Source organism: Harpegnathos saltator, unplaced genomic scaffold (assembly GCF_003227715.2).
Source record: "Harpegnathos saltator strain DR-91 unplaced genomic scaffold, Hsal_v8.6 scaffold58, whole genome shotgun sequence".
NCBI lineage: Eukaryota > Metazoa > Arthropoda > Insecta > Hymenoptera > Formicidae > Harpegnathos > Harpegnathos saltator.
In genome coordinates, this window is record NW_020230404.1 from 482,658 (window position 1) to 506,701 (window position 24,044).

At 48.1% G+C, this 24,044-nt stretch overlaps 2 protein-coding genes across 4 annotated transcripts; one reads left to right on the plus strand and one right to left on the minus strand.

Moving 5' to 3' along the window:
- Window positions 1-590: 590 nt before the first annotated feature.
- Window positions 591-20,968, plus strand: sas (stranded at second). 3 transcript variants are annotated; one of them, XM_011141531.3, is made up of 14 exons: window positions 591-896; window positions 1,412-1,553; window positions 10,645-11,205; window positions 11,792-12,082; window positions 12,429-12,621; window positions 12,733-12,947; window positions 13,537-13,901; window positions 14,586-14,856; window positions 15,495-16,853; window positions 17,808-18,009; window positions 18,085-18,583; window positions 18,815-19,175; window positions 19,277-19,495; window positions 19,764-20,968. In XM_011141531.3, the coding sequence occupies exons 2-14, from the start codon at window positions 1,436-1,438 to the stop codon at window positions 19,769-19,771; spliced, it is 4,662 nt and encodes a 1,553-aa protein (XP_011139833.1). In that variant the 5' UTR covers window positions 591-896; window positions 1,412-1,435; the 3' UTR covers window positions 19,772-20,968. The 3 variants fall into 3 exon arrangements, with proteins under 3 accessions (XP_011139833.1, XP_011139831.1, XP_011139832.1); XM_011141529.3 differs by having other exon boundaries at window positions 19,277-19,470; XM_011141530.2 differs by lacking the exon at window positions 591-896 and adding an exon at window positions 1,037-1,083 and having other exon boundaries at window positions 19,277-19,470.
- On the minus strand, window positions 20,745-23,364 carry LOC105183432 (probable phospholipid hydroperoxide glutathione peroxidase). Its single transcript, XM_011141532.3, has 2 exons — window positions 23,156-23,364; window positions 20,745-21,548 (listed from the first exon to the last, which is right to left on the minus strand). The coding sequence occupies exons 1-2, from the start codon at window positions 23,160-23,162 to the stop codon at window positions 20,998-21,000; spliced, it is 558 nt and encodes a 185-aa protein (XP_011139834.1). The 5' UTR covers window positions 23,163-23,364; the 3' UTR covers window positions 20,745-20,997.
- Between the last annotated feature and the right edge of the window lie 680 nt (window positions 23,365-24,044).

Sequence of the window (24,044 nt, forward strand, 5' to 3'; positions counted from 1 at the left end):
TCGACAATTGTTCGCTCGTTCGCAATTCGCGATCCCGCGACAACGAACAAGACAGAGTATGCGTTCCCGCGTTGACATCAGGATTGCAAAAACGGATCTGGCGTGGGTATTTCCAGCGGCGACGCCACGATAAATAGGACACTCCGGCCACAAGTCGCTCTATTCGGAGAAGGATCCTCTGGAAGCATCAATGCGTCATCGCGCGTAGAATGTTTCGGGGGAGACGGTGAAAGGACGGCCGTTCATTTTTTAGCAGTCTCGTCATCGGGATTTCGTCGGCAACCGAAAATCCGGTTGTCGTCCGCCAGCGACGTCCGCTCGCTTCTCAGCTCGAAGCCCAGCGCGGTTCTCTGCTTCGCGCGGTGAATACCGTAAAAGAAACCAGGAATTACGGTATATCGCCTCGCTAACACGCGCGTGACGTCGAGCGAGCGAGGAGCTATTAGCTGTTCTATGACGTCGATTGGAACACGCTTCCTCCGGCTTTTACGAGCAACAACATTCGCGCGATCCGCGAGCGCGTTTCTCCCGGAGGAGGTTTCTCCAGCGCGCGCGCGCGCGTCCAGATATTTATGGTACCTAGCGTACCTACGGCCACCGACCCGCGAGCAAGGTGAGTTCGAGCGTGCTCCAGCTCCAGCGGTAGAGGACGCACGTTGGAAGCCTCGCATTGGCTTGCCAGGCCCGTCGCCGTCGGAGGCAGCGACGACAGCGGCGGCAGCGGCGGCGACGGCGACGGTACCACCACCTCCTCGGCGGAGGGGAATCCCGCTCACCGCTGTTGCAGTGCACTTCACCTCCGGCCTCGGCACGGATCGCGAACACGGAGGCGAGAGCGAACGGGCCAGTCGCTCGCGATCGGTGTGTTGTACGCGTCGCCTCCAGCGGTGTCCCCGGTTAGTGTTTCGAGGACTGCGCGCGATTCCTCCGAGAGACCCGTCCTCCGCACAACTCCTCCCGCTCCGTTCCCCTCACGTGCGCATACACGAGCGCGGATATATTTACACACACACACACACACACACACACACACATATATATACATACACGCGCGCGCGCGCGCGCGCACTCACGAACGCTCAGGTACATACACGGAGAGTAGACCACTCTCTCTCTTTCTCTCCTCGTCTACCCCGTACTTTGAAACCCGTTTTGCAGTCGGCCACGGGCTTGTCCGTTGTTCCCGCGTTGTTGGTTTGTTGCGAGCGCCAGCTCAAGTCCAAGAGGTGAATTTGCGGATTCGAATTTGCCGTAACCCGGAGCTATTTTCGCGTCTCTCCAGCAAAGTGCCGAGAGGGCAGTCAGTGGCCGCGAGCGCGCGTGTGAGAGAACCTGTGAGAGAGAGAGAGAGAGAGAGAGAGAGAGAGAGAGAGAGAGAGAGAGATCGTAGTGTGCCCGTCTCTGTGTGCAGGTCTGTGCAGAAGAATGCGGTAGGATGCGTGTCCAGGAGAGATGCTTCCTGCTGGCGGTGGCGGGACTCTGCCTCCTAGGCGGGGTCGCCTATTCCTTCACGACCGCCGACGTCGAGGCGCGGATCACGACCACGACGCCTGGTGAGTGCCTCCTGCTGGACAGGTAAAGCAGCCGTGGCTCTTACGGAGAGCAGCGCTCTCGGGAGACACGCTCCGACCGCTCGGAGCGAGCGGTCAGCGTGAGGTGAAGAAACCTCCCCCCGTCCCCCTCCCCTTCCCCACAGACGTGACAGACGGCGCGAATTTTTCACGCTCGGCGAACGGGCATTTCGCACCCGCGCCGCTGAAAAATCCTGCCTCGGGACATATTCACCGTCCTCCTCTATCCCCCGCCCATTCCCCCCGTCTTCTTCACGCTCAAGCGGAGGAACGGTCGCGGGAAAATGGAGGAACGATTATGTAAATTGTCAGAGCGTAAGATAGTATCGCCGCGGCGAAACCTCGGCATTCTTTCGACGAAGAAGTCGTGACACGATTAGCACCTCGCGCGCGCGCGCGTTCAGCTACCAACAGGTCGGCGCCAACAGGAAGGGAATGACGAATGCTCGAGGAATTGTCACGTCGTGGCGAAGGACGTCAATCCGAATTAGGGGACAGGTGGAAATTGAGTGGCGGCGAGCGCGCGCGCCTTCGAGACGAGAGACGAGGAATGAAAAAAGGAAAACGGCTCGATAGTTAACGAGCGATGCGACGAACAAGATGCGTTCAAGCTCTCGCGCCAGCGTATATTCGCAAGTCAGCTCCGCCGCGTCGTGTAATCGTTTGTAAATGTTGCTCCGACAACCGCAATTTCCTCCGGAGGATGGCGCCGTGGAGGCGCTTATTACAATCACCTGCGACGAGAGATTTTTTCCGGCGGAGCGCATTCTCGCGCTCAATGGAACGACCGCGCGCGCCGGAAATGGAACGTTACTCGCGTCCTCTCGCCCCCCCCCCCCTCCTATCCACTGTCGGGAGCCCAAATTAAACATCGTTAATTGAAGATGATACGCCGCGATGATTATCGCGATGAACATTTCAACTCACTCGAGTCGCGCGCAGCGGTGATCAGTGATTTTCAGAGGCGAACGGGGTCGTGATTATTCGTATGTTTTCGCGGAGAACTGTCGGGACTTTGTCTGAAGTGAGGCAACGCAAATCCACCGATGAATCCGGTAAATAAATAATTGATGGTCTCGGTGCGCAACATTGTCGGGTCCCTTCGCGGAGCCCGGTAAATTTGTTCGAGTCTTCTTTAGCGCCTCTCGTCGTCGCCGGCGAACTGCCGTTACTCGTCCACTCGACGCTTCTTGACTCCGTTATACTTTGTGACATAATTAAAAAGCGACATTATTAGCGCGACACACCCATGCCGCTCGTTTCCTGGCTGCAAAGTCCGAGGAACAGAAAAAGCTTAGTGTTATCAAGGTAGTTGGTGACGCGGACGATCCCTCCAGATAATAAAATGTTCAATCCGTTGGCGAGATTTTTCTTACGGTCCGAACGTTTTCCCACATTTCCCTTGGAAATGCAGCACGCACGTGAAAACTTCGTCGACCGATTTTCACCAATTACATCTTCAACGTGCAACCTTTGATCGAAAATGCGGACGAATGCGCAGGTTGCTTTAAAGCGAAATATTAAATTCATCGTGTGTGCTACGTCCGACCGCAGCTCTAAATCTCAAACGCCGGCGTAAAATCTAGAAACATGAACGGTACAACCGGTCTCGGGACCAGATCGACGTATTAATTACCTCAGGTTGAGCAATCGAACAGCTGGAGCGGGAAAAGCGCCGAATAAAGTGCGCGCGCGAGAGGGAAGCGACAACGAGTTTCGACAACGCGATCCAGACGCGATCTAGCCGCGCATTCAGACCGCCTTCCGTCGAGTTACGTCCAAATGCAACCATTCTCTTTCTCTCTCGCCATGAGAGAGTCCAATCCCACGCATGGATCGCACGCAATCTCCGTGTCGACACACTTCTCATTCACACGGCGAGAAAAGATTTGACGAAGTTGATCAATTTCTTCACTTCCCATGGCCGCGCGCAGTCTCGTTAGGCTAAAATAAATTTTTTTTAATTGTGCGCCAGCTCTCTCTCTCTCTCTCTCTCTCTCTCTCTCTCTCTCTCTCTCTCAATCTCTCTCCGCCTATCTATTATTCGTTTCATCGGTCCCACCGTTTGCGCATGGCGAAACGCCTGTATGCGCGTGTGTGTGTGTGTGTGTGTGTCGCATGCGGCTGAAGAACCCGTCGTCCGTCGTTCGAAGAACAGAAGATGCATCCGGATCTATGAATATATAAACAAAGAAAAAGAAGGAGAAGAAGGAGATGGAGGAGCGGAAGAAGAAGAAGAAGGAGGGAGAGAGGGAGAGAAGAGACTACGACTTCGTTTCTTGCATGCGCATGGCTGTACACGCGATCCTAAGCGACCGAGTATGACCGGAGTTCATGGGCGATCCGGGATTTCCGGCGACTGAGAAGCTGAGCGAAGCTCTCCTTTCCTCTTAGCGCTCCACGAGCTGTTCCCTACCTTTTGCGCCTAATACCCGGCGGGTTAACCGCGCTGCCGCGGATCGATTATGCGTATGTCGCCAAAGTCAATGAATTTCAGCAACACGCGGAAACAGCGGCAACGCTCTTATCACATAGCGGCGGCCGATCGCGTTGCGCCAGCGACGCCTTCTTCGATACGTCGATTTACTGATATTGCATTATGCAAGAGATCTAATGCAATTTCCTCGCGCGGACAGTTTTCCTCCGCGAGCTGCTTCGCAAGTAATTGCAGGCTGCACGAGCCTGCAAAAAACTGCACAGCCTGCGCGTCGAAACGACAGAAAGAGACTGGAATATGGAATAAATGCAACACGGACGTCACCTCTTGGCCGGATATACGTGCGCAGCGAGAGAAAAAATTAGTTGAATTAACTTCACGTCAAAACGATGAACAGAGCGAACGAGTTTCGAAGGAAACGGAATCTCTGAGATTTCTGGACCCAAATTTACTGTAATGCTTTCTCCTTTTTCCTTTTTTTTCTATGACTCGTGATATATTCTCCAATAATTTTCCCCGCTTAGCGGAATACATTCAGCGCATTGGCAAATAAATGTTCTCGAGGTTGCAAGCAAGCTTCTCGAACGGCAAGTTGAAAATCCCGATGTCACCGAGGCGATTTTCGAAAGGTCATGCCGCTGCCGTCTCTCATAGGTCTCTCTCTCGTCGTCTATCAGGAACGGCGAAGCATACCGAAATACCGTTTACCGGAATGGTCGGCAATTACCAAACATTAGCGAGATATACCGTAACTCGCTCGCCGCGATTTCGCTCGTCGGAATGCAATATGCATCGGGCAAATAAAACGCGCATACGGTCGACGGTACCGGATGACCTTCGACGCCGCGGCGGATAGTTTCGTTCTCGGGCTAAATGAGTGCGCCGAAGAGAAACGCTTCCTCGCCCGAGAGCGGGTGGATAATACGGAAGAGTTCCAGCGTGTTTTGTTTATTCAACGTGATTTTATATTCCTTGTGCGCGCGCGGGCGCGCGTTTCTCAGCGTGGACGTTCTCGCGTCGGCGCTCTCGTCAAGGCTCCGGCTCTCGAAGCTGTCGGACGCAAAAGTACGCGACGTCAAAGAGCAGAGGAGGGACGCGCGAGAAAATGACAATTCCTCGCTCTCTCTCTCTCTCTCTCTCTCGCGTGATGGAAGAATCGCCGTGCAATCGGCCGAAGACCCCGCGAGCCCGGCGAGAAATTTCTTCTGGGACACCCCGTACACCGAGTATCCGTGAAAAGGAGACCGCCGCCTACTTACGACGTCCTTATAAAGTAGATTCTGTTAGTCGAACGCGCGTCAGGTGTATCCTCGTGACGAATATCGCGTTCGTACGAACCGGTCGAACCGTTATGGTTCGCCATTCATAGCGTGATAAAAGTTGCCGAGGGTTCCATTCGAAAACGCTCGATGGACCCGCTTACGATTGAGTCGTCGGCTTTACGATAATCGTAAATTAAAGAATTAAATGTAATTGCGGCTATCCGTCGTGCGCTCTCGTGAAGCAAATGCGAGCGCAAGCGAGATGAACGGGGAGAAAAGCGTCTCGGGATCTTTCGGTAACACTCATCGCATATATTATTACATAACCTGTGAGGGATATTTATACGATGTGAAACATGTGTCTCATTCATTACAACGCTACTTGACGCGCATTATGCATAGGCAATGTCGTAAATACGAATTTGCAACTTGCGAATCTTGGGAAGAATAAACAACGTAACACGTTCCAATTTTGTTTCTTTAACGTTTAAACAAATTATATAATATGTGTTAATTGAGAGCTTTTATTTTATATATGGAGAAATTATGATATATTCAATCTAAATTTTCCTTGAGGAGGAGAAGAGAGAGAGAGAGAGAGAGAGAAGGAGAGAGAAGTAAATTTGCAAAAACACGAGTATGAATTTTTTCAAAATATTTTACTTTAAAATTGTATTAAATTTTTAAGTAATTAAATTACGAGGTCTGAAAGCAAAATAACCAACTCGTATAAAATACATATGAATTAATACGCGGACAAAAATCAATAACGCCGCGCAACGTGCAGTTTTATAAAATAATACCAACAAAATGTAATTGATTTTGGTTTGAGAGAGTTTTACGATTGAATTTAATTCTTGAACTTGATGTAATCCAATACCCGGCGCGTTGTTCAAACTCAGCCGATACTAAAATATTTTATTACATCTCTCATCTTCTTTTTTGTATTTTTCTTTTTCTCCTCCGAACTTTTCCGCCGAAGTCGCGCGTGCACTTTCTCCCGGTGCGTCCGCTTTCCCCTAGGCGCGAAAAGTCTCCTGCGATGGAAAGAAGTGCAGCGGGTGGGGAAAAAAAGTCACTCGCTCGCCTTGTGATCACGTTCGTTCTCGTGTATAATATGCCTCGTATAATATGCACATTATATTATGCGGCAATGTAACGGATCGGATCAAGTCACGTGCTCGGGTGCGACTTTGAGTGCATTCTCGCTGCACATGCATCGTCCTCTCTCTTTCTCTCTCTTTCCTCCCCTCCCTCCCTCCCTCTTTCTCTCTCTCTCTCTCTCTCTCTCTCTCTCTTCTCACCCCGTTATTAATATTCTCGTTCCTTTCATGCACAACACGAGACAAATCGCATGCTCGTGCCTTATCAGCGAGTCTATACTTTGAACGGCGCGGCAAAGGGAATTATATAATGAATGCAACGGTGATCGAGGGGGAGGGGGGATGCGCGAGGAAAGTATAATGGATGCAGTTGAAGAAGTAAATTGCATAAAATTCGAGAATTAGCTGGTCGATCCGACGATCGAGCGAAATGAAATTTTCAAGCTGAAGCGTATCAAGAATTCCATTAAGCAAATTGCTTTATTAAAATGTATAGAGAGAGCCTTCCTCTTTGTCAGTTAAAATTATTTCGTCACCAAATTTCTAATCGCACGGGGACACGCACGTACGTACGCGAGAAATCGGATTGTATTAATTGTATCCCGCACATTTCGCGGCGAACGTAATTGTATCCTAATAAACTCTCTCGCGAAATATATAATTACCGAGGAACTCTCGGCCGACAAAAGAAACCCGGCGCGCGCGTTTCGAAGCCCCGTCGCCCCCCTCTAGGAAGTGAAACGCTACTCATGTAAATTCATGCCGCGCGCACGAAAGAAGAAAAAGAGCGATATTATCGATCGGATTTATCGTTTCCGTCTCGCACTCGCACTCGCGACAATGGTGACAACGACCTCTCGGTTTACCTCGAGTCGGTCGTAAGTCTTAACCCATTATACACCGACGGGATTTAAGAGTCACGAGGAAATGCCTCTCTGTTGGCTCTCGGATTTCCCGCGAAAGTCAGTTTGCCCGCGACGACGACGGGATATTACCGTCCTCCGAAAACACCGTCGACATTCAATTTCGCGAGCGCTCCTAACGAGAAATACCGAGGATGTTATTTTTCTTCGTCACTCGTCCCCCCAGCCCGAGTGAGTGTGTATCGAAAGGACCGAAGGTAGGAACGGTATTGATCAAGCCGAATGGAATGACGTAACTCGCAGCATTCATGAGTGGGATACATCCAACGACATTTCCATTTGTTCCGAGTTGGAAACTTTCTGTCGCGTCGCCGTTCCGCGCGTCGCGACGCGCTGTCCGCACGATTGAGCCTGATTTTTCAGAAATGTTTGAAAGACAATCTGAAAACAGACAAATTGTAATAAAACTCGGACCCACACTGGCAAGTTTCCTCCGAGTCGAAAGACAAGCGGAAGCCCTTCTCTCTCCTTCTCTATTGTAAAATAAAATATCAATTTAACCCGAATGCGAAAATTGCCCCTCGAATAAATTTGTAGCGAAGGGGGATCGTCGCTTCGGAAAAGTGACATTCGCGAAAGTGTCAGAGAGACGAGCCAAGGACAATAAGATCTCAAGTAGATCCGGCTAAAGTTCCTTCAGAGTGTGAGGAACAAAGAGATCCTCTCTTCTCTCTTTGCGATAAAGAAAATGTTAATTCATCTAATTGCACAGGCATTGCCTTTCGAATAAATTTCTGGCGTGCGTAACAATGAAGATACACTTATCGAGGGATCGCCAATCACGATGAGCTGCGAAGGTAGCGATTCGATCCTGGTTACCTTGAATTTCACCGAGGCCGGTTGGATATGATGTGTGTGATCGATAGGTACCCTTAATTATCCCCCCGGCTGTCGACTGAATTTCTAATTTAATCGACTTCGATATCGGGTTCACCGTAGAAGCGGTAGTTTCACGTTTTCCTTTCCGAATCGCGATTAACCGGAATCCGTGTCAAGGATGTTCATTCGTCGGGGCTGGTTTATCTTCTCTCATCCGCCCGGAACCTACTTACGAATTAACTCCGCTCCGCTCCGCTCGGCTCCGCTCGGCTCGTCCAGCGAACGGCTTCCCAAGCGGTACCACTCGGTCGGCAATTCGCCTGCGCTTTGCGCGACTATTCGCCAGGCCGATAGTCGAGAAGCGGGTCACCGAATCGCACCGAATCACTCGCGGTGAATCGTGCAACCTGAGCGAGGCTAATGAGCGCTGATTATCATTCAGGAGAACATTCATCGCGCTCGCAGCGCGTCGTCTCACACACACAACCGTCCGACGCGCTCGAATTTATTACATCTTCGGCCCGTCAATTCCATTTATAAACCGCGTTGTATCACTCCCCCCTCCCTCCCCGCCTCCCCATTATCTCTCGTCGATATCCGGTACGAAAAGTACAACGAGCGATCGTCGAACCCGCAATAGCCCGGCCCGGCCGTTATAAGGAGGCGCAGTTGCATTCGAGCCGACCAGCGTGTAATTGTTATCACCGATGCAACGGCGAAACAATGTTGCCGGACCGGCACTCGCGTGTACGTAACGGGAATGTGGACCGTATGCGAATGCAGGTGTGATTAAATCGTTCTCGTTAACGGCCAACTATCGTTTATCGACCAGCGTCTCTCTTCGTGTCTCGCTTTATCGGAAGCATCGTGCGACCGCATCTTCACGGTCACGTTCGTGGCCTTTGACTTTGGGCGCATGTTGCAAAAACCGCAGCGACTAGCCAGGAACCACGTTCGATTTATGTTCGCCGACTACACGGGGACGGAAAACTGACGAGACGAGACGAGACGAGAGATGGATGTCGACCTGCGGATATCGATTCGCAGATGCGCCACCGGGCTTCATCTGAGATACCCCTCCTCCCCGGCAGAGCAGCCTGTCTTCTTTCACGCGCTTGTACACTCTCTGTCCCAAAAATAAAACCGGAATGGCTTGAAAAAGAAGCAAAAATAGTTAAGAAATCTCAAGACAAGAATCATTTTATTTATTCATTCGAAATATTCTCCCTTGGCAGAAATACAACGATTTGCACGGTCAAGAAGTGCATCAAACGACCTTTTTATGTCGCTGATTGGAATGGTGTTGAGATTGCTCGTCGTTGACCGTTCCGAATACCTTCAATTGAGGCAAAACGGTTTCCTTTCATCGCCAAATGCAGCTTAGGGAATAGAGAATAGTCGCAGTGTGCCAAATCGGGTGAATACGGGGGGGGGGATGTTGAAGCAATGAAATTTGATTTTTGATCACAAAAAGTCAGTGACAATTGACGAACAATGAGAATGTTGATTTTCTGTTCTTTATTCATTTTTAGACCAAGGTATCAAACTATTGTCACTTAAATGCGTCGTATCTTGGCTTCTAGTGAACGAAATGAATTTTATAGGTTACTAAGGAAGATTGACACTTCTTAACTCAATTTCCTACCGACGAAAGGCGCCACTAATTTCGTTAAAATAGAGCCTTTTTGGTTATTTTTGGGACAGAGGATGTAGATCAGACAGACTCGCCAGGCCGGTGCTCGTGGCCAGATTTTACGTCTCAAAACGTTTTGGGTTCTCTCACCTTCATCGGTGTTCTGTGGATCATTTTGTTGGTTAAAAAGTTTTGTTGCTTTTGGTTGGTAAAGTTTTTAAAGGAGAACTTTTGAGGATGTAAAACATGATGAATTTGACTGCAAATAATGGTCTTTGGTTGTTTATGTAGACATGGAGAGAGAAATGAAAACTCTTGCGCCAACACTCAGCCTTACGGATGTGTCTCGCTGTCGATAGTTATTAAAAGACTTTGGTCAAAGACCAAAGTCGTCATTTCGTCGATTAATCGAGAAAGCGGCGAGGTGTTTCCAAGGAAAAAGCAACATTTCGTCAGCTTAAAGAGGATCGATAGGATTTCGAGAGAATTTCCGTATCATGTACATAATGAAAAGTATCTATTGCAAACAAGGCGAGAGAATTTTCGGGGCCCTTATTCTCGAAAATTTATGAAAAATATCGTGTACGATATTTCATCAATGGGGCAATTTGATTGGCCGAAGATCGTGATATCCAGTGATATTCATGAATATCATATCCAGTGATATTCATATCATATGCGACATTTTTCAAGAATATGGGCCGGGTATAATTATCAATTCACGATCGATGGCAAGGCATCCGTCCGACTCGTGAGAGATCGACGTGTCACAGACGTGCGTATCGATGCCGATAGCGAACGTGTTAACGCGAATTTGGCTCGTCCATAAACGGAGGCTATCACGCGGCGATACCGCGAGAAGCACGAGAAATTAGAGATTACCATTTTGTTCGTAGATTCGAATGACGAAGCTGCCGCGAGAATGCAGTCACCGCAGACGGAAGCGCGAGATGAGACGGCGGAATCGAAGAGCGCATATCCGACGAAGGAGATCGACATCAAGGCCACGACGGAGGCGAAGAAGAAGCCGGTAGTGGATTTCAAGGTCAAAAGCGATCAGAAGTATCAGAAACCTATTAGCAAGGATGATGACGCCAAGAGACCGGCGGACGCCGACGTGTCGACAACGCTCTCAATGTCGCCCACGACGTCCTCGATGAAGCCCGATCACTCTTCAGCGACCACCAAGCCCATGGATGCGGCGGGTGTGACGATCCCGTTTCTTTTCCGCGGGGAACCGATCGTCGGGGTCACTGCGAGCGTACCGACGAGCGACAGTCCCACCGTCCAGGACACGATGAGCAGCATCGCGGAAACGGCGCGAGTGACGGAGGAAACGACGTCATCGAGAGGCAGAGCCTTGAACATCTCCGCTCCGGAGCCAACGAACTCCTTGCACGCTAATATTACGGATCTCAGTGACGTCAGCATGGACGAGGACGACAAGGAAGTGGAAGGTAAGAAAGAAAGTTGTAGGACAGACATTACGAGCGCGTGCGAGCGCGTGCGCGCGCGCGCGCGCTTCGTATCTTCTCTTTTCTTTTCTTCTTCCCCTTAGCAGTCACTGATGTTCTTTCAAATACAATTTCCAAGTGATTTTCCGTAGAAGTGAAAAATGGCCGACAAAATGTCACATCCTGTGTTTTTGTCATCATTTACATAGGCAGTTACGAGGCACTTTGTCGAGTCGAACGTGGCGGCTGAAAAATTACGCTTTTAACACGTTCATTGCCAAACTGAAAATTTGAATTTCGTGTGGAGGGCCAAAGTTATTTTTTCTTTTGTTTATTTTTAGTCGTTTTTTTTTTTGCACGATTGAACTGGCATTGAACTGAGTCTTTTCGAGGGTCCTGGTTTGTCACTCATAATAAAAAACAATCGCGTGAACGGCCGATTGGTGGAGGGGCCGCAACACGCGATATCGCGTGAACGGCAATGAACGTGTTAAAGTAATATTTTTAGCGATATGATCTCGAGATAATCTTCAATAGCGTTCGTTCCCCACGAAGATATTGAAGAAGATTCGATCGTCTGTTTTCACAGGCGGAGAGTACGTCGCGTCCCATAACGAAACGTCCGTCAACATCTCGTCGACATTGCTGCCGAAGGTGGCAGTGTGCGTTGACGGGAATCGCACCTACTCCTTAGGCGAGAAGGTCGTGCGAGGTTGCGAGGAGAAGTGCGTGTGCACCGAGAATGGCATCGTCAATTGCCAGCCGCTGTGCGTGCATCCTTACGTCAGAGCGGGCAAGGGTATTGAAGATCCTTTGTGCCAGGAGAAGACACTCACCGAGGAGCCATGTTGCGCCGTGATCCTCTGTGCCGCGGATTCCGGTACGTTTCGATTCGACTTTTTCCTCGACCTTAAGCTTCCCGGAGATTTCCAAGAGACCTTCAACGAACGTTTAGAAAAAAAGAAAAGAAAAAAGAATCTCTGGTAAAGTAACGATTCTTTGAAACGTCTAAAAAGAAGCGCCTTTCAGGACGCCTGAGGAAAGAAGGATCTGATAAAGTAAGATTCTTTCAGATATGCCTTAGAAGCGTCTGAAAAAAGAAACGATCCATTGAGGGTAGGCTTTTCAAAGTGTGTCTGTGGGGAGTTTGAGCCGCTCGCTCGTTGCTGCCTCGTCGAGCTGCTCGTCGATTCGCAATAATTTGAAAACCCATTTGCAAACCGCAGCTCCCGAGCCGGAGGAGACGTGCGTGTTCGGCAATCAAACGGTAGCCAGAGGGCAGCGTGTCGAAGACGGCTGCTCCAGGGTGTGCATCTGCGAAGCCGGCGGCCACTTAAAATGCCAAGCCAGGTGTCCGCCGAACGAGTCCAGCTCCATAGTCAACCAACACGACCGCTGCGTCGCGTTGGCTGATCCCAGGTAAGGGTGAGAGGCGCCTCTCACATCGGGCGAGGTCGCGGACGATCGAACCGCGTAGTGAAGTGAAGCGGCCCGGAAACAAGACCTAACAGCCAATCGCTCGCTCTTCAGGGATCCCTGTTGCACCATCACGCTGTGCGATGTCACCTTGGGCGATCACGAGATCAAAGCCGAGAATTCGACGGACCTGAGCGTGCACTTGATGGACGTGAAGGTGTTGAATTCGACGGCGATCAAACTGCGCTTGTCCGCCAAGAATCCCCAGGACGTCGTCATAGAGATCTCGCAGAACAATCACGTGTGGAGGCAACAGAAACCCGACAAAGGTAGGCAAATTTTTCAGCCCTGGACGGGACGGTCATTCGATGAGGTTCAACGGCTCGCTGGCGTGCATCGTTCACGCGTAACGCGTACCGATTCTCGGGGGAAATCGACGTCACGTGTGTATGCGTGACAACGATCATTTTTTATTCCTCAATTGTCGGGGACAAATTCTCTCGCTCGGCAGATTTCGAGAGGATTCGCGCGGATTCTGTCTAAAAAGACGTTCTCTTTATACACAATCCATAAAAAATACTTTATATACTTAAAAAATACCTTGTACTCTCTACAATGTTGCGAGTATATCGAATGTTATTATCGAACGAACTTTCAATTTAAATTCATCATCAACGAGAAACTTTCACAGGGTGACGAGGAGCACAAAGTCACACGTACAAAGTACTTATTAATATTCATACTTATTAACAGAATAATTAATGTTTGTCACACACAGCAGCCGCTTCACTTTGTTACAATGAGATATAGACTGTCTGCGACGGGCGACTTGCCTGCGCAAACAGTGGTCGAGCGAATGTGGTCAATTGCGAAAAACTCAGATTCCCAAGGATAAAGGAGCCACCGTGTATGTTGCAGACGGTATAGTCTCGACTTTGGAACCTGCGCACACGTATTACGTTCGCGTGGCGGAAGGAGCACGCACGAGCCCGGCGATTCAGGTGTTCCTGCCGGCCGAGGTGGTGAAGGTGACGAACGTCACCCACACGGAGAAGATGTCCGACAAGAACTCCTGCTACTACCGCGGCAAGTCCTACAAGCTCGACGCGGAGTGGTACGACGAGTGCATATACTTCTGCGTCTGCATGGAAAACGGCAAGAACGAGTGCGCCTCGATACAATGCCCGACGGACTTCGGCCTGGACGTGCTGGACCCCCATTGCGTGGACTGGGAAACTGTGCCCGCGGACTTTGTCCCGAAGGCACCGAACTGTTGCCCTCAGGTACTCCCTTCGTAGTCCTCCTTCGAGACTCTCACCCGCCGACGAAAGTTCTTGCGTTGCGACAGCTCCGTGTTGGAAAATACTTCTACTTACGTACTTTGATACGTGGTTTATTATTTCGCTGCTTCTCGCGAAAATAAGCAAATATCTTGCTAGTCTTGTCACACTGCCGGAGACGCTGGAGACGCGAATCGGCGTCTTTGGCTACTTCTGAAGCGTCAACTCGCTTCTTCAGGGGCCGGAGGAATGTGAAGGAACCCACTGAGGTTCAGATTCTGTTTCTGCGCTCCTTCATGAGAAGCAACGTCCTATTGAGGGGGAAAATCATGTTGGAAAATATTGCTAGCGCATTCATCAATTTTTATATCGTAATATTTTAATATTTCATACTTTATACCTCTCATATTTTAAGTAAAATGTTGCAACTGTATATTCGCGGTGTGTTAATGTTATGCAATATTCATATTATATTTCACGTTATATCGTATTACATATGAACATTACATTAAAATCTACATCGTATTATAGTTCTCGATGTGATATTGATCGAGAGATATCCGTGCGTCCTCGAAAAGGGAAACGTTTCTCGCGCACGGAATCGTTTCCCCTCGTTGACGAAAATTCTCCGCCGGGATTTCCTGCCGAGTTTGCACTTTCGCATATCAACGAGTCGACACTCTGCAGGAGGTGCGCTGTAGAAATAACGGCTCCTGCCTCTATAACGACGTCGTGTACGATAACTGGAGCAGATTGCCGATGAACGTCACCGGCTGCGAGAACGACTGTTTCTGCGAGATGGGCAACGTGTCCTGCCGCGCCGCTTGCAATCCTGTGCCAGCCTTGCCGCCTGCCAACCTGCAGTGTCCTTATCCGCCGATAGTGACGACTCATCCTGACAATCCGTGCTGCCTGCAATGGAGCTGTCCTCCTTCGCCAGCACACTCCACACTTCCAGGTAAATAACGGTTCAGGTGAAGGCGAAAACCGCACCTTCCAACGCCTTCCCGGCCAGATTGTTCTTAACCGTTGGGGCTGCACGCACTATTTGGGGTGCGAGACGTCTTAGATCCGCGCAATTCCCTGACTGTTGTTGACACGGTTGACTCGGGCGCGTGTCCTTCGGAAAACTCACCTCTACCGCTGCGACTTGCTGGAAGGAAGACGAGATCGTACACATGTAATCATCTCTCTCTTTAAGGTCTTCTAAGTCTCCGCGTATACGAATGCACACGGTGAAAAATTGCGTTGATGCTCTCTCCGACTTGCAAGCACACCGTCTTGAATTTTTGCAGCGATGTACACCTTAGAATCGGCTCCGGGTTTACTCGTCGGACTCTCGAGCGCCGCGGCCGATATTACGTTAATCTTAGACGTGCATTCAGTGAGACACCCCCCTTGTCTTCCCTCGATCATTCCCTCTGTACATACTCCAGAATAACCGTGGGCAAAGCTGTAAATGCATGCTTCATGTCAGCCGCGGCTGCGCTTGAAAAATGCGTAAGTTGGTTCCCGCTGTAAATATGCATGGACTATGGACAACCCGTGACCGATCACTGTGACAATCTCTGTGACAATGGACTTTACTCATTGCAGGAATGAACGTGACGACCGCGTACCCCGGCCCCTTAGCCACAGACACGTTCGATCGGCAAACGATTGACAGTAGCAAAAGACCGAATAACAAGTCGGAAACGCTCAGGCCCAGCCAGGAACCGGAGCGTGGCGCTTCCTCCCTGTGGCAAGACCCGAAAACCTATAAGACCCAACCAGACGTCACTACTCACGGACTTCCTCATTATCCCATGGACCCAGGACATCCCACAGTGCCTTACAATGGACCTTACAGTCCGGATTACGTGCCCACACACCCCACCGTGGAAAACGTCTTCCACTTGCCCGAAAAGCCGATGTCGCCCCCGAAAGAAAAGTCCAAGTCGAAATCCGACAGTAAAAAGCCCGTGGAGCCGGTAAAGCCTCACAAGGAGACGATCGATCAGTACTTCCCCGGTCCGTTAGCGCCCAATAGGTTCCCCGACAAAGGTTCCACTTCGACGTCCCCGTACTCGGTCAACGAGAATCAACACGTTCCAGGTTCGGTGAACCCGAACAAACTGCCCCCTCAGCAGAAGACCCATCTGATCGACCAGCCCCAATTCATTCCGTTGAATCCTCATCCGGATACGTCAGCAGTCTCAGACTTCCCTTACGTTTCTAACAACAAAGGGGGCATTCCCCCAATTGGCCTCAACGGCCAGTTCGATAGTCCAGCGGCTGGACTATCTCCCTATCGGGGCCCAGTCCCCGTCAAGCCCGACACCGTCGACCCCAACATAATCGTCCCGACGCTTCCGAAAAAGAAGGCCACGCCGAGCGATTTGTTTATCGACATGGACAAGTCGAAAGCACCCCCGGCCGTACTGCCTGGTCTGCCGAAACAGGGTCAGAGAAACCCCGAGCAAGAGATCTTGCCGGAGCAACTGTACCACCTGATAAACCTGCACCCCGGTTTGCACCAGCTCGATCAGGTGCCCCCTTCGGGCCACCCGGGTCTGTACGACCTGCACCAGCAGATCTCCGGTCAGAAACAGCCGTCCAATGACCGCGGGCAGTCCGATTTCTTCGGGACGCCGGCCTCCGCGTCGAAGAAAGCCGCCACCAAACCGCCGCGCATCTTCGCGCAAAAGAACGAGAACGGGCAGACCACTTATCACATTCACACGCCCGACATCCCGAGCTCCCCGCAGCAGATCGAGGAGCTGTTAGCGCACATCAGCCAACACGATCCCAATCCCGGACCCTTCCAACACTATCCCGGCCAACCAGCCATACCTCATAATGTACCGAACGGCCCGCCGCCGCCCACTCTACCGCTTCACATAGACGCTCACATACCACATTCAGGACTCACGCATTTGAACCATCCGTTCGCAGCACAAACGCCAAACCAGTCAGGTTCGTTCCTGATTACCTGAAGAGATAAGGCGCAGGACTTTCGCGGTGGCAGCCGCGTTCTAGTGAACGCGGCCGATGTTCCTCGCCGGGAGACCGAAACGATTCTTACGCTGTCGACCGCTGTTGAGCCCGCTCGCGAGTCGCGTCGAGGAGATGAATTTTTGCGCCGCAGAAATTGAGATTTCCTGCAAATCCGTCCAGCGACAATCGAAAAGTGCAATTCCGTCGGTCTGATCGCAGCGCCCCGAAAGCGAAATTCGCTGGGATTCTTCTTCTTCGGTCTGTCGCGATTCGTAAGCGCGTTTCCGTGTGACGGAAGAATCTCTTCAGTTTGCCGTAAGGAACATCGGCGCTTACACCAGATACGTTTGTTACCAAAAGTCTTGTGTAACTTTGTGTACAAGGAACATCGCGTTAATCTCGAAGCAGATCTTTTGCGAGTGATCGGAAATTTACAGAAACGCGTAGAGACGAACGAGTCGTGAGAGAGAATAGACTTCGCTTCAGACTTTGTGAGAACATACGATGAATCTCAGACCAAGGAGTGGTGAGAGGGGTCGATAGCTTCGGGGGGGAGGGGAGGGGGGGTAACAGCTCGCGAGTAACGCGAAAGAAGGAAACACAGTTGCTCATCGAAGACGACGCGATTATCAGAATTCATGAAGGAGAAAAGAAGAAAATAAAGCAGTCTCGAATGATTCGAATAATTCGAATCCTAAGAGAAAAGAGAATTCGATGCTATAACTTTGATTTGATGCTAATCGGGTTAATAATATCAATCGGGTGTTTCTCTGACGAAAAAAATTAGCTCATGCTCGTCATGCGTGTTATTATTACGTCTCACCACTCGCTGTGTGTCCTCACACATCCCTGCGTGGCGAGATCGACTCTTGCTACCACCGTGACGCAACGGGTAGCAACGAGAATAACAGGCGTCGTCCCGGCATATTTTAGGTCTGGACCACAACATTGTACCTCCAGGCTTCCCACTGGCCGGGGGTATACCTGGATTCCAAGCTGGGCCACCCTCCAACGAGGTCACCGTGCAAATACTGGAGGCACTGGATGAACATACAGTTCGGCTGGTGTTTACCGTCCCTCAGGTGCTCGTGGGACTGCACGGCAGGGTCGAGCTGCGATACACCAGCGACAAGACGTGAGTACACAAGACGTATGTGTATACGTGAGACAGATTAGCTATCATTCTGTAAGAAATCTCGCTGTTCCGCAGGAATTTCGATCCATCCATGTGGAAGCTACAGGTGTTCGCTCCCCCTCATGACCTGATCGCGACGCAGCAGCTGGAGTTCGAGCTGGGCGACTTGAAGCCGATGACCGAGTACAAAGTGAAGATCACGGTGAGGCTGAACGACCTCAACAACAGCCCGAGCAGTAAGATCTACAGCGTGCGCACATTGGAGAAACGCGCAGAGGAGACGACCTTACCGCCGCAGATCCCGATCGACGCTGAGCTACGGGCGATGGAGACTAACTCAAGCTGGGTCAACGTCATGTGGAAGAAGTTCACGGATTACGAGTTACAGTTTATCGACGGGGTGCAGCTGAGGTACAAGGAGCACGACGGTAAGGTTTACGCGGCGACCCCGCTGATTCATCGCTCCGTCACGAATTACGTGATTGAAAACCTGAGGCCGGCGACCAAGTACGAAGTCGGTATCTACTTCATACCGTTCGCCGGACAAACAACGGAGCTAATTAGCGAGAAAACGGTAAGACATTTGATCGCGATTATCGCGCCTTGTGTTTGGTCTCTCTCGATGGTTCTCGTCGATTGATCGTCCATGAAAACGGCTTAATCAAGAAACTAAACGACAAGTCTGGACTCTGATGCGACTCGCGTGCGAGAACCATCGAGGAATCTTATCGAGGAAGCTGATCGAAGCTAGAAAAATCCTTAATATCGTGGAGGTGTGTCGACACGATATTCTCCTCCTTCACAGATCAACGTAACTACGTCGATGGAGCCCGACCCCTACTCTTTCGACGTCAAGGTCGAGATTAAGACCGTCAAGTCGACGGACGTGGAAGTGTCATGGAGCGGTGTACCTTATCCGGAGGACAAGTACGTGAACATCTACCGAGCGATCTACCAGAGCGACACCGGCAAGGAGGACACCAGCACCTTCAAAATCGCCAAGAGAGACTCTCACGCCAAGACCGTGATTAGCGACCTGAAGCCTGGCACCAGATATCGCTTGTGGCTCGAAATATACCTGACGAACGGCAGGATCAAGAAGAGCAACGTCCAAGACTTTGTCACGAAACCAGGTGTCCTCTTACCAGCCACTGTGTCCCAACAAGGTGACGATCTTCTCTCGAGCAGATTCGACGTATTTTCCTTATTTCTTTTTCCTTATCTCAGTCAACTCACATCGTTAGACTAACCGTCTTTTATCGCTCAGCTGGAAAACTCGCGTCGTTCCCTCTTCACGAAGGGGACTACTACGGTCCTCTGGTGATAGTGGCCATCGTGGCCTCCCTGGCGATACTATCGACCCTGATCCTGCTGATGATGCTAATGAAGAGACGGACCAGCAGTAAGGCCGACATATCACCCCGTAAAACGACGTCGGCATACGACAATCCATCCTACAAGGTAGAATTACAACAAGAGACTATGGGTAATTCGCTGTTTTTGTTTTCTACGTAGTGCGAGATGAAAACGCATCAATACGACCGAACGCTCGCGTGTTAGTACAAGAAATTATGAAGATTTGTGTATGCGTCTCCTTTTCTATGAGGATTTCTCGTGCGATGAAAAACATATGGCCTTTGGTGCGTTTAACTATCGACAAACCTGTCTTTAGTCTTAACGAAAGATGAGCACTCGAGTGAAGAGTACTGTTTCGCAATGATGCCAACACAACATTGAACGTTGCCCATTTTCAGACCTGTGAGGACGCTGTCACGATATCCAACGGGAGGAACAAGATTACAAGCGACCACGAGATGACCACCATCAATTCGAATGCCAAGGAAGCCGCTTAAAGTTCTATAATTTATTGAATCTATATTTATTTATATATCGCCGCGCACACACGCCTCGCGAGAATCCGTCTAATGAGTCCGTCGTATGACGATGTATTATACGTACGTATATGTTAAGAGATACCGCCGAACGATCAATTAACAGTCGCGCCACTTACGTCGAGAATAATCGCAGGAAGTGACACATCCGAGCAACACATACACGCATACACGCCGCTGTGGAAGATGCAATACTTTTATCGATAGTTTCGAGATACTTAAACGGCAACGCATTTATGCATGACTCGCAATTTCATGCTGGTAACCGATGATTGAGATTGATCACACAAAGTTACGTTGTATTAAAACTTGTATATAGCGTAGATGTCGCACGACATTGACGATTTTAAATCTTCGATCTCGGGAGAGGATCGATCTCGGGAAAGGAAAGAAGAGGGAAAATAGACGAAGAGAAGGAAACACGAACAAATCTGTCCGACTTACCTGTACTTATAAACATTTTAATATCCACTTTTATATATATATATATATATATATATATTTATGTATATATATGTGTGTGTGTAAAAGTGGTATCTGTACTTAAACATTGTAATATCCATTTATATATATATATATATATGTATTCACGTATACGTTACTTGGTTAATACGTTTATTTTTGATGTATTTAATAAAATTAATTACTTAACTAAGACACCGTATAGGTAAATAGCTTCACGCGTCGTGTCTTATTGGACCGAGCGCGAGAGGATTTTGTACAGTTTATATTTGTATTTTTAGAGAGAGGAAATTTATAAAATAAATAACATTATTATATAAATTTGCGTCCGAGTCACACACCCGAGTAATTCTCCGAGTAATAATTCGGACGACGGTGATATACTCGTAAAATAACTTTATTTGCATTCTCCTCGAGTACAATGAAACATCGTTTAACGATATAAAGTGGCGGGAAAACATTTCCACGAATCTCCTTAGAGAGAGGTTTACATAATTGTGTGCGTTTGTACCAAGTGCCTTCTTAGTAAATGAGGAAAGACGGAGTTACTGGCGATGGAGGTACGCTTGTGTACCTTTGAAAATATTAGGTGTGAAAAGAAGAAGCGCACAAGAGAGGAGAACCATACCAAACTTTAAAGGTACTTCTTCAGAGTGTCTTCCATATCCAACGGTTCTGTATGCGGCTCAAATCTGCTCACCACTTGGCCCTTTCTGTCCACAATAAACTTGGTAAAGTTCCATTTGATTTTGCCATCTTTTTGCTCCTCCAGCCATTTCCACAATGGATGGGCATTCTCTCCGTTCACGTCGATCTTCTCGAACATGTCGAAGGTGACGTTATATCGCTGCACGAAATTTAAGATCTCCTCGTTCGTGCCCGGTTCTTGGTTAGCGAATTGGTTGCTTGGAAACGCGAGGATTCGCAAACCTTTCGTCATGTACTTGTCGTAGAGCTGCTGCAGCTGATTGTAATTTATGTCCGTGTAGCCGCAGTGGCTGGCGACGTTGACGATGATGAGCACATTGCCGCGATATTTCTCCAGGGGTACATCCTGACCCTTGATGTCATTTGCGTGGAAGTCGTATATCGAAGTAGCTGATTGATAATCGCTGTTCTGGTCAAACGTCTCTGACTTGACGATCTTTGAGAAGACGGCGAAAAGCAGGAATAACGACGTAATTCCTGTATTTGTGCAATACAGTCATCGGTTAACGTTATCACACCCGTGAAGAGTGAAAAACTAAAGATCATATCACGATCTTCACACTTCTTAAAGCAATATCTTTGCTATACCCGAGGCAGATTTTAAATACTTCTTTCTATATACAAAATAAATTTTGTACTCTTTGTGTTTGTTCTTTCCAAATCTTTAAATGTTTGCCTCAGAAATGAACATCGCAAACGAGAAATTTAAATACGAGAAAAAATCTCAATAAAAGCAACAGCAAGAAAATTTGCTTCATAACCAGAATACAATAAACAACTTAAAGGGGACATCAAAAATGAAAATGTGCTTTTGAAGTGCGGTTTGTTGCAATAGATAGTCCTTTGTGTCTATATTAAGAATATTAAGAATTCATACATTAGCTTCAGACACCTCTTACTTTTTTACAAGTTAAAAAACATGGAAATGTTGATGTCATCCGATTCAGTCGCGCTTGATAGCGCGATAGATTTCAAGGAAAGGAAAAAAAAGTGTTAAGTAGCAAAATGTTCCAAGTTTTTATAAAAATCGATCTTTCTGTCGTGCCACATTGATATTTCGGCTAAGACGACGTATGTTGCACGTTATTTCTAAAAAAAAATTAATATTACAAATAAAATACTCGTAATTTTAATATGGATCAATACAAATTACGACAGGTAACTCCGCAGGAAAATTCCAAATTGAATATAACTCGTGCGAATATGTTCTACCATTCGATTTAATCGCGTTTGTTTATTCGTTTAGAAATGATAAGTGTAATAAAATCAAATATTTTTAGCTACTTGTTGAGATAGACAGTTGCGATAGACGCAACTGTCACGAAGTAGCAAAAAAGCTAACTTGCAACGAGTGACTGTGAAACGAATGAGAATAAAATAATATTTTCATAAGTATACAATTTGTATATATTTAATAATATATTTTTTGTATAAATTCCCTTTCCCTCTCTCTCTCTCTCTCTCTCTCTCTCTCTCTCTCTCTCTCTCTCTCTCTTTCACACATATACATATAGACATACGAGCGCGCGCACGCATACATTTACAAATCTTAAATACTGAAATAAATAGAAATTTATATACACCACAAATATATAACATTTATAAAAATACAAAAATATTTATTTCTATTATTGCAACAAACCGCATTCCAAAAGCGCATTTCCACTTCTAGTCTTCCCCTTGTTAGTCAAAATTTCAGAATTTTTGTTTTTATAACCTTTGTGTTCACGTAAAACAAGGAAAATATACAGAACACATTTATAAAATATTATACATGACAATTACACATATCAATATATAAAGTACTAATGATGAAAATACATACAAACACGTCACAAGACATCCTGAAATAATCCTGTATGTGTTTAGAATATCCTAAACACATAAACACACAATCTCAAGATGTTTCGCGTTGTTTGTTTGGCCCATTATAAGTCCCATTATAAGTGAGATAAGAAAAGAGAATTACGCAAATTAAATTTCTCATTATTAAATTATTAAATCGTCATTAGCAATAAAATTGCACATGAGGAAATAACAGTTGAAATGAGCAACTAAAAATTCGAATCTTTCGGTCTACTCACGCAACATTCTGCAGGAAGCAGCAACTCCGAAGGTAGCCAAGCGCGTACTGAGGCTGCTCAGGTGCGGCTACGTGATATATTGTTACCGTAAAGCACGTTTATCGCTAAATAGAACGGCGTCACGATCGTACAAATAAGACGAAATTACGCGCGGTAGACACGTAATTTGAGTTATTACCTCCCAATAACATCCGAGCCGGAGATTCGGCAATATACACAAGCTCACCGATGCGCGCTCTTTGTTGCCTCATATTTGCTCGTTTTGTGGGACCTTGAAGACACATTGACCCACACCTACCTTTGTTCCCGAGGCGTATGCCGCGCCACGCGTTTGTAACGTCCACGCGATCGATACCTCGATACTCACAAGGCTATTTGCAGCTACGTGCAAAGTTAAAGACCCATCCAGGCAGAATCGCACGGTCGCGTAAAGCGTACGCGCACAGCCGGCAAAATCGATAAATTAAAGAAAAATCAAGTAAAACGCACCGTATCGTTACGCGCGTTACGAGCTGTATGAACGCCGATTGACATTTCGATCATAACGGTGGCTTTCGTCACAGATTCGATTTCAACTAACCGACAATTACAACTCAGCCGGCAAAGTTATCAACATGGAGGATAAAACGCTGTTTATTATTAAAGAAAGGTGTAAGAAGATTCTCTTGTTCTCTCGTTACGTTCTTTCATTGTTTGTAATGTTTTTGTCAGTCGAATATATCGTACCGCTTTATTTTGTTAACATACGCAAAATTATTAATTGTTTGGTTATTGGACGAAAAGTTACACAAATACAGAAAGTACTACTGCCGACTCTGTCGGTTAGTCGTCGCTATAACTGGAGTTTGACATAACTCACTCTCATGTCGTAGAATTGTCAATGAAACTG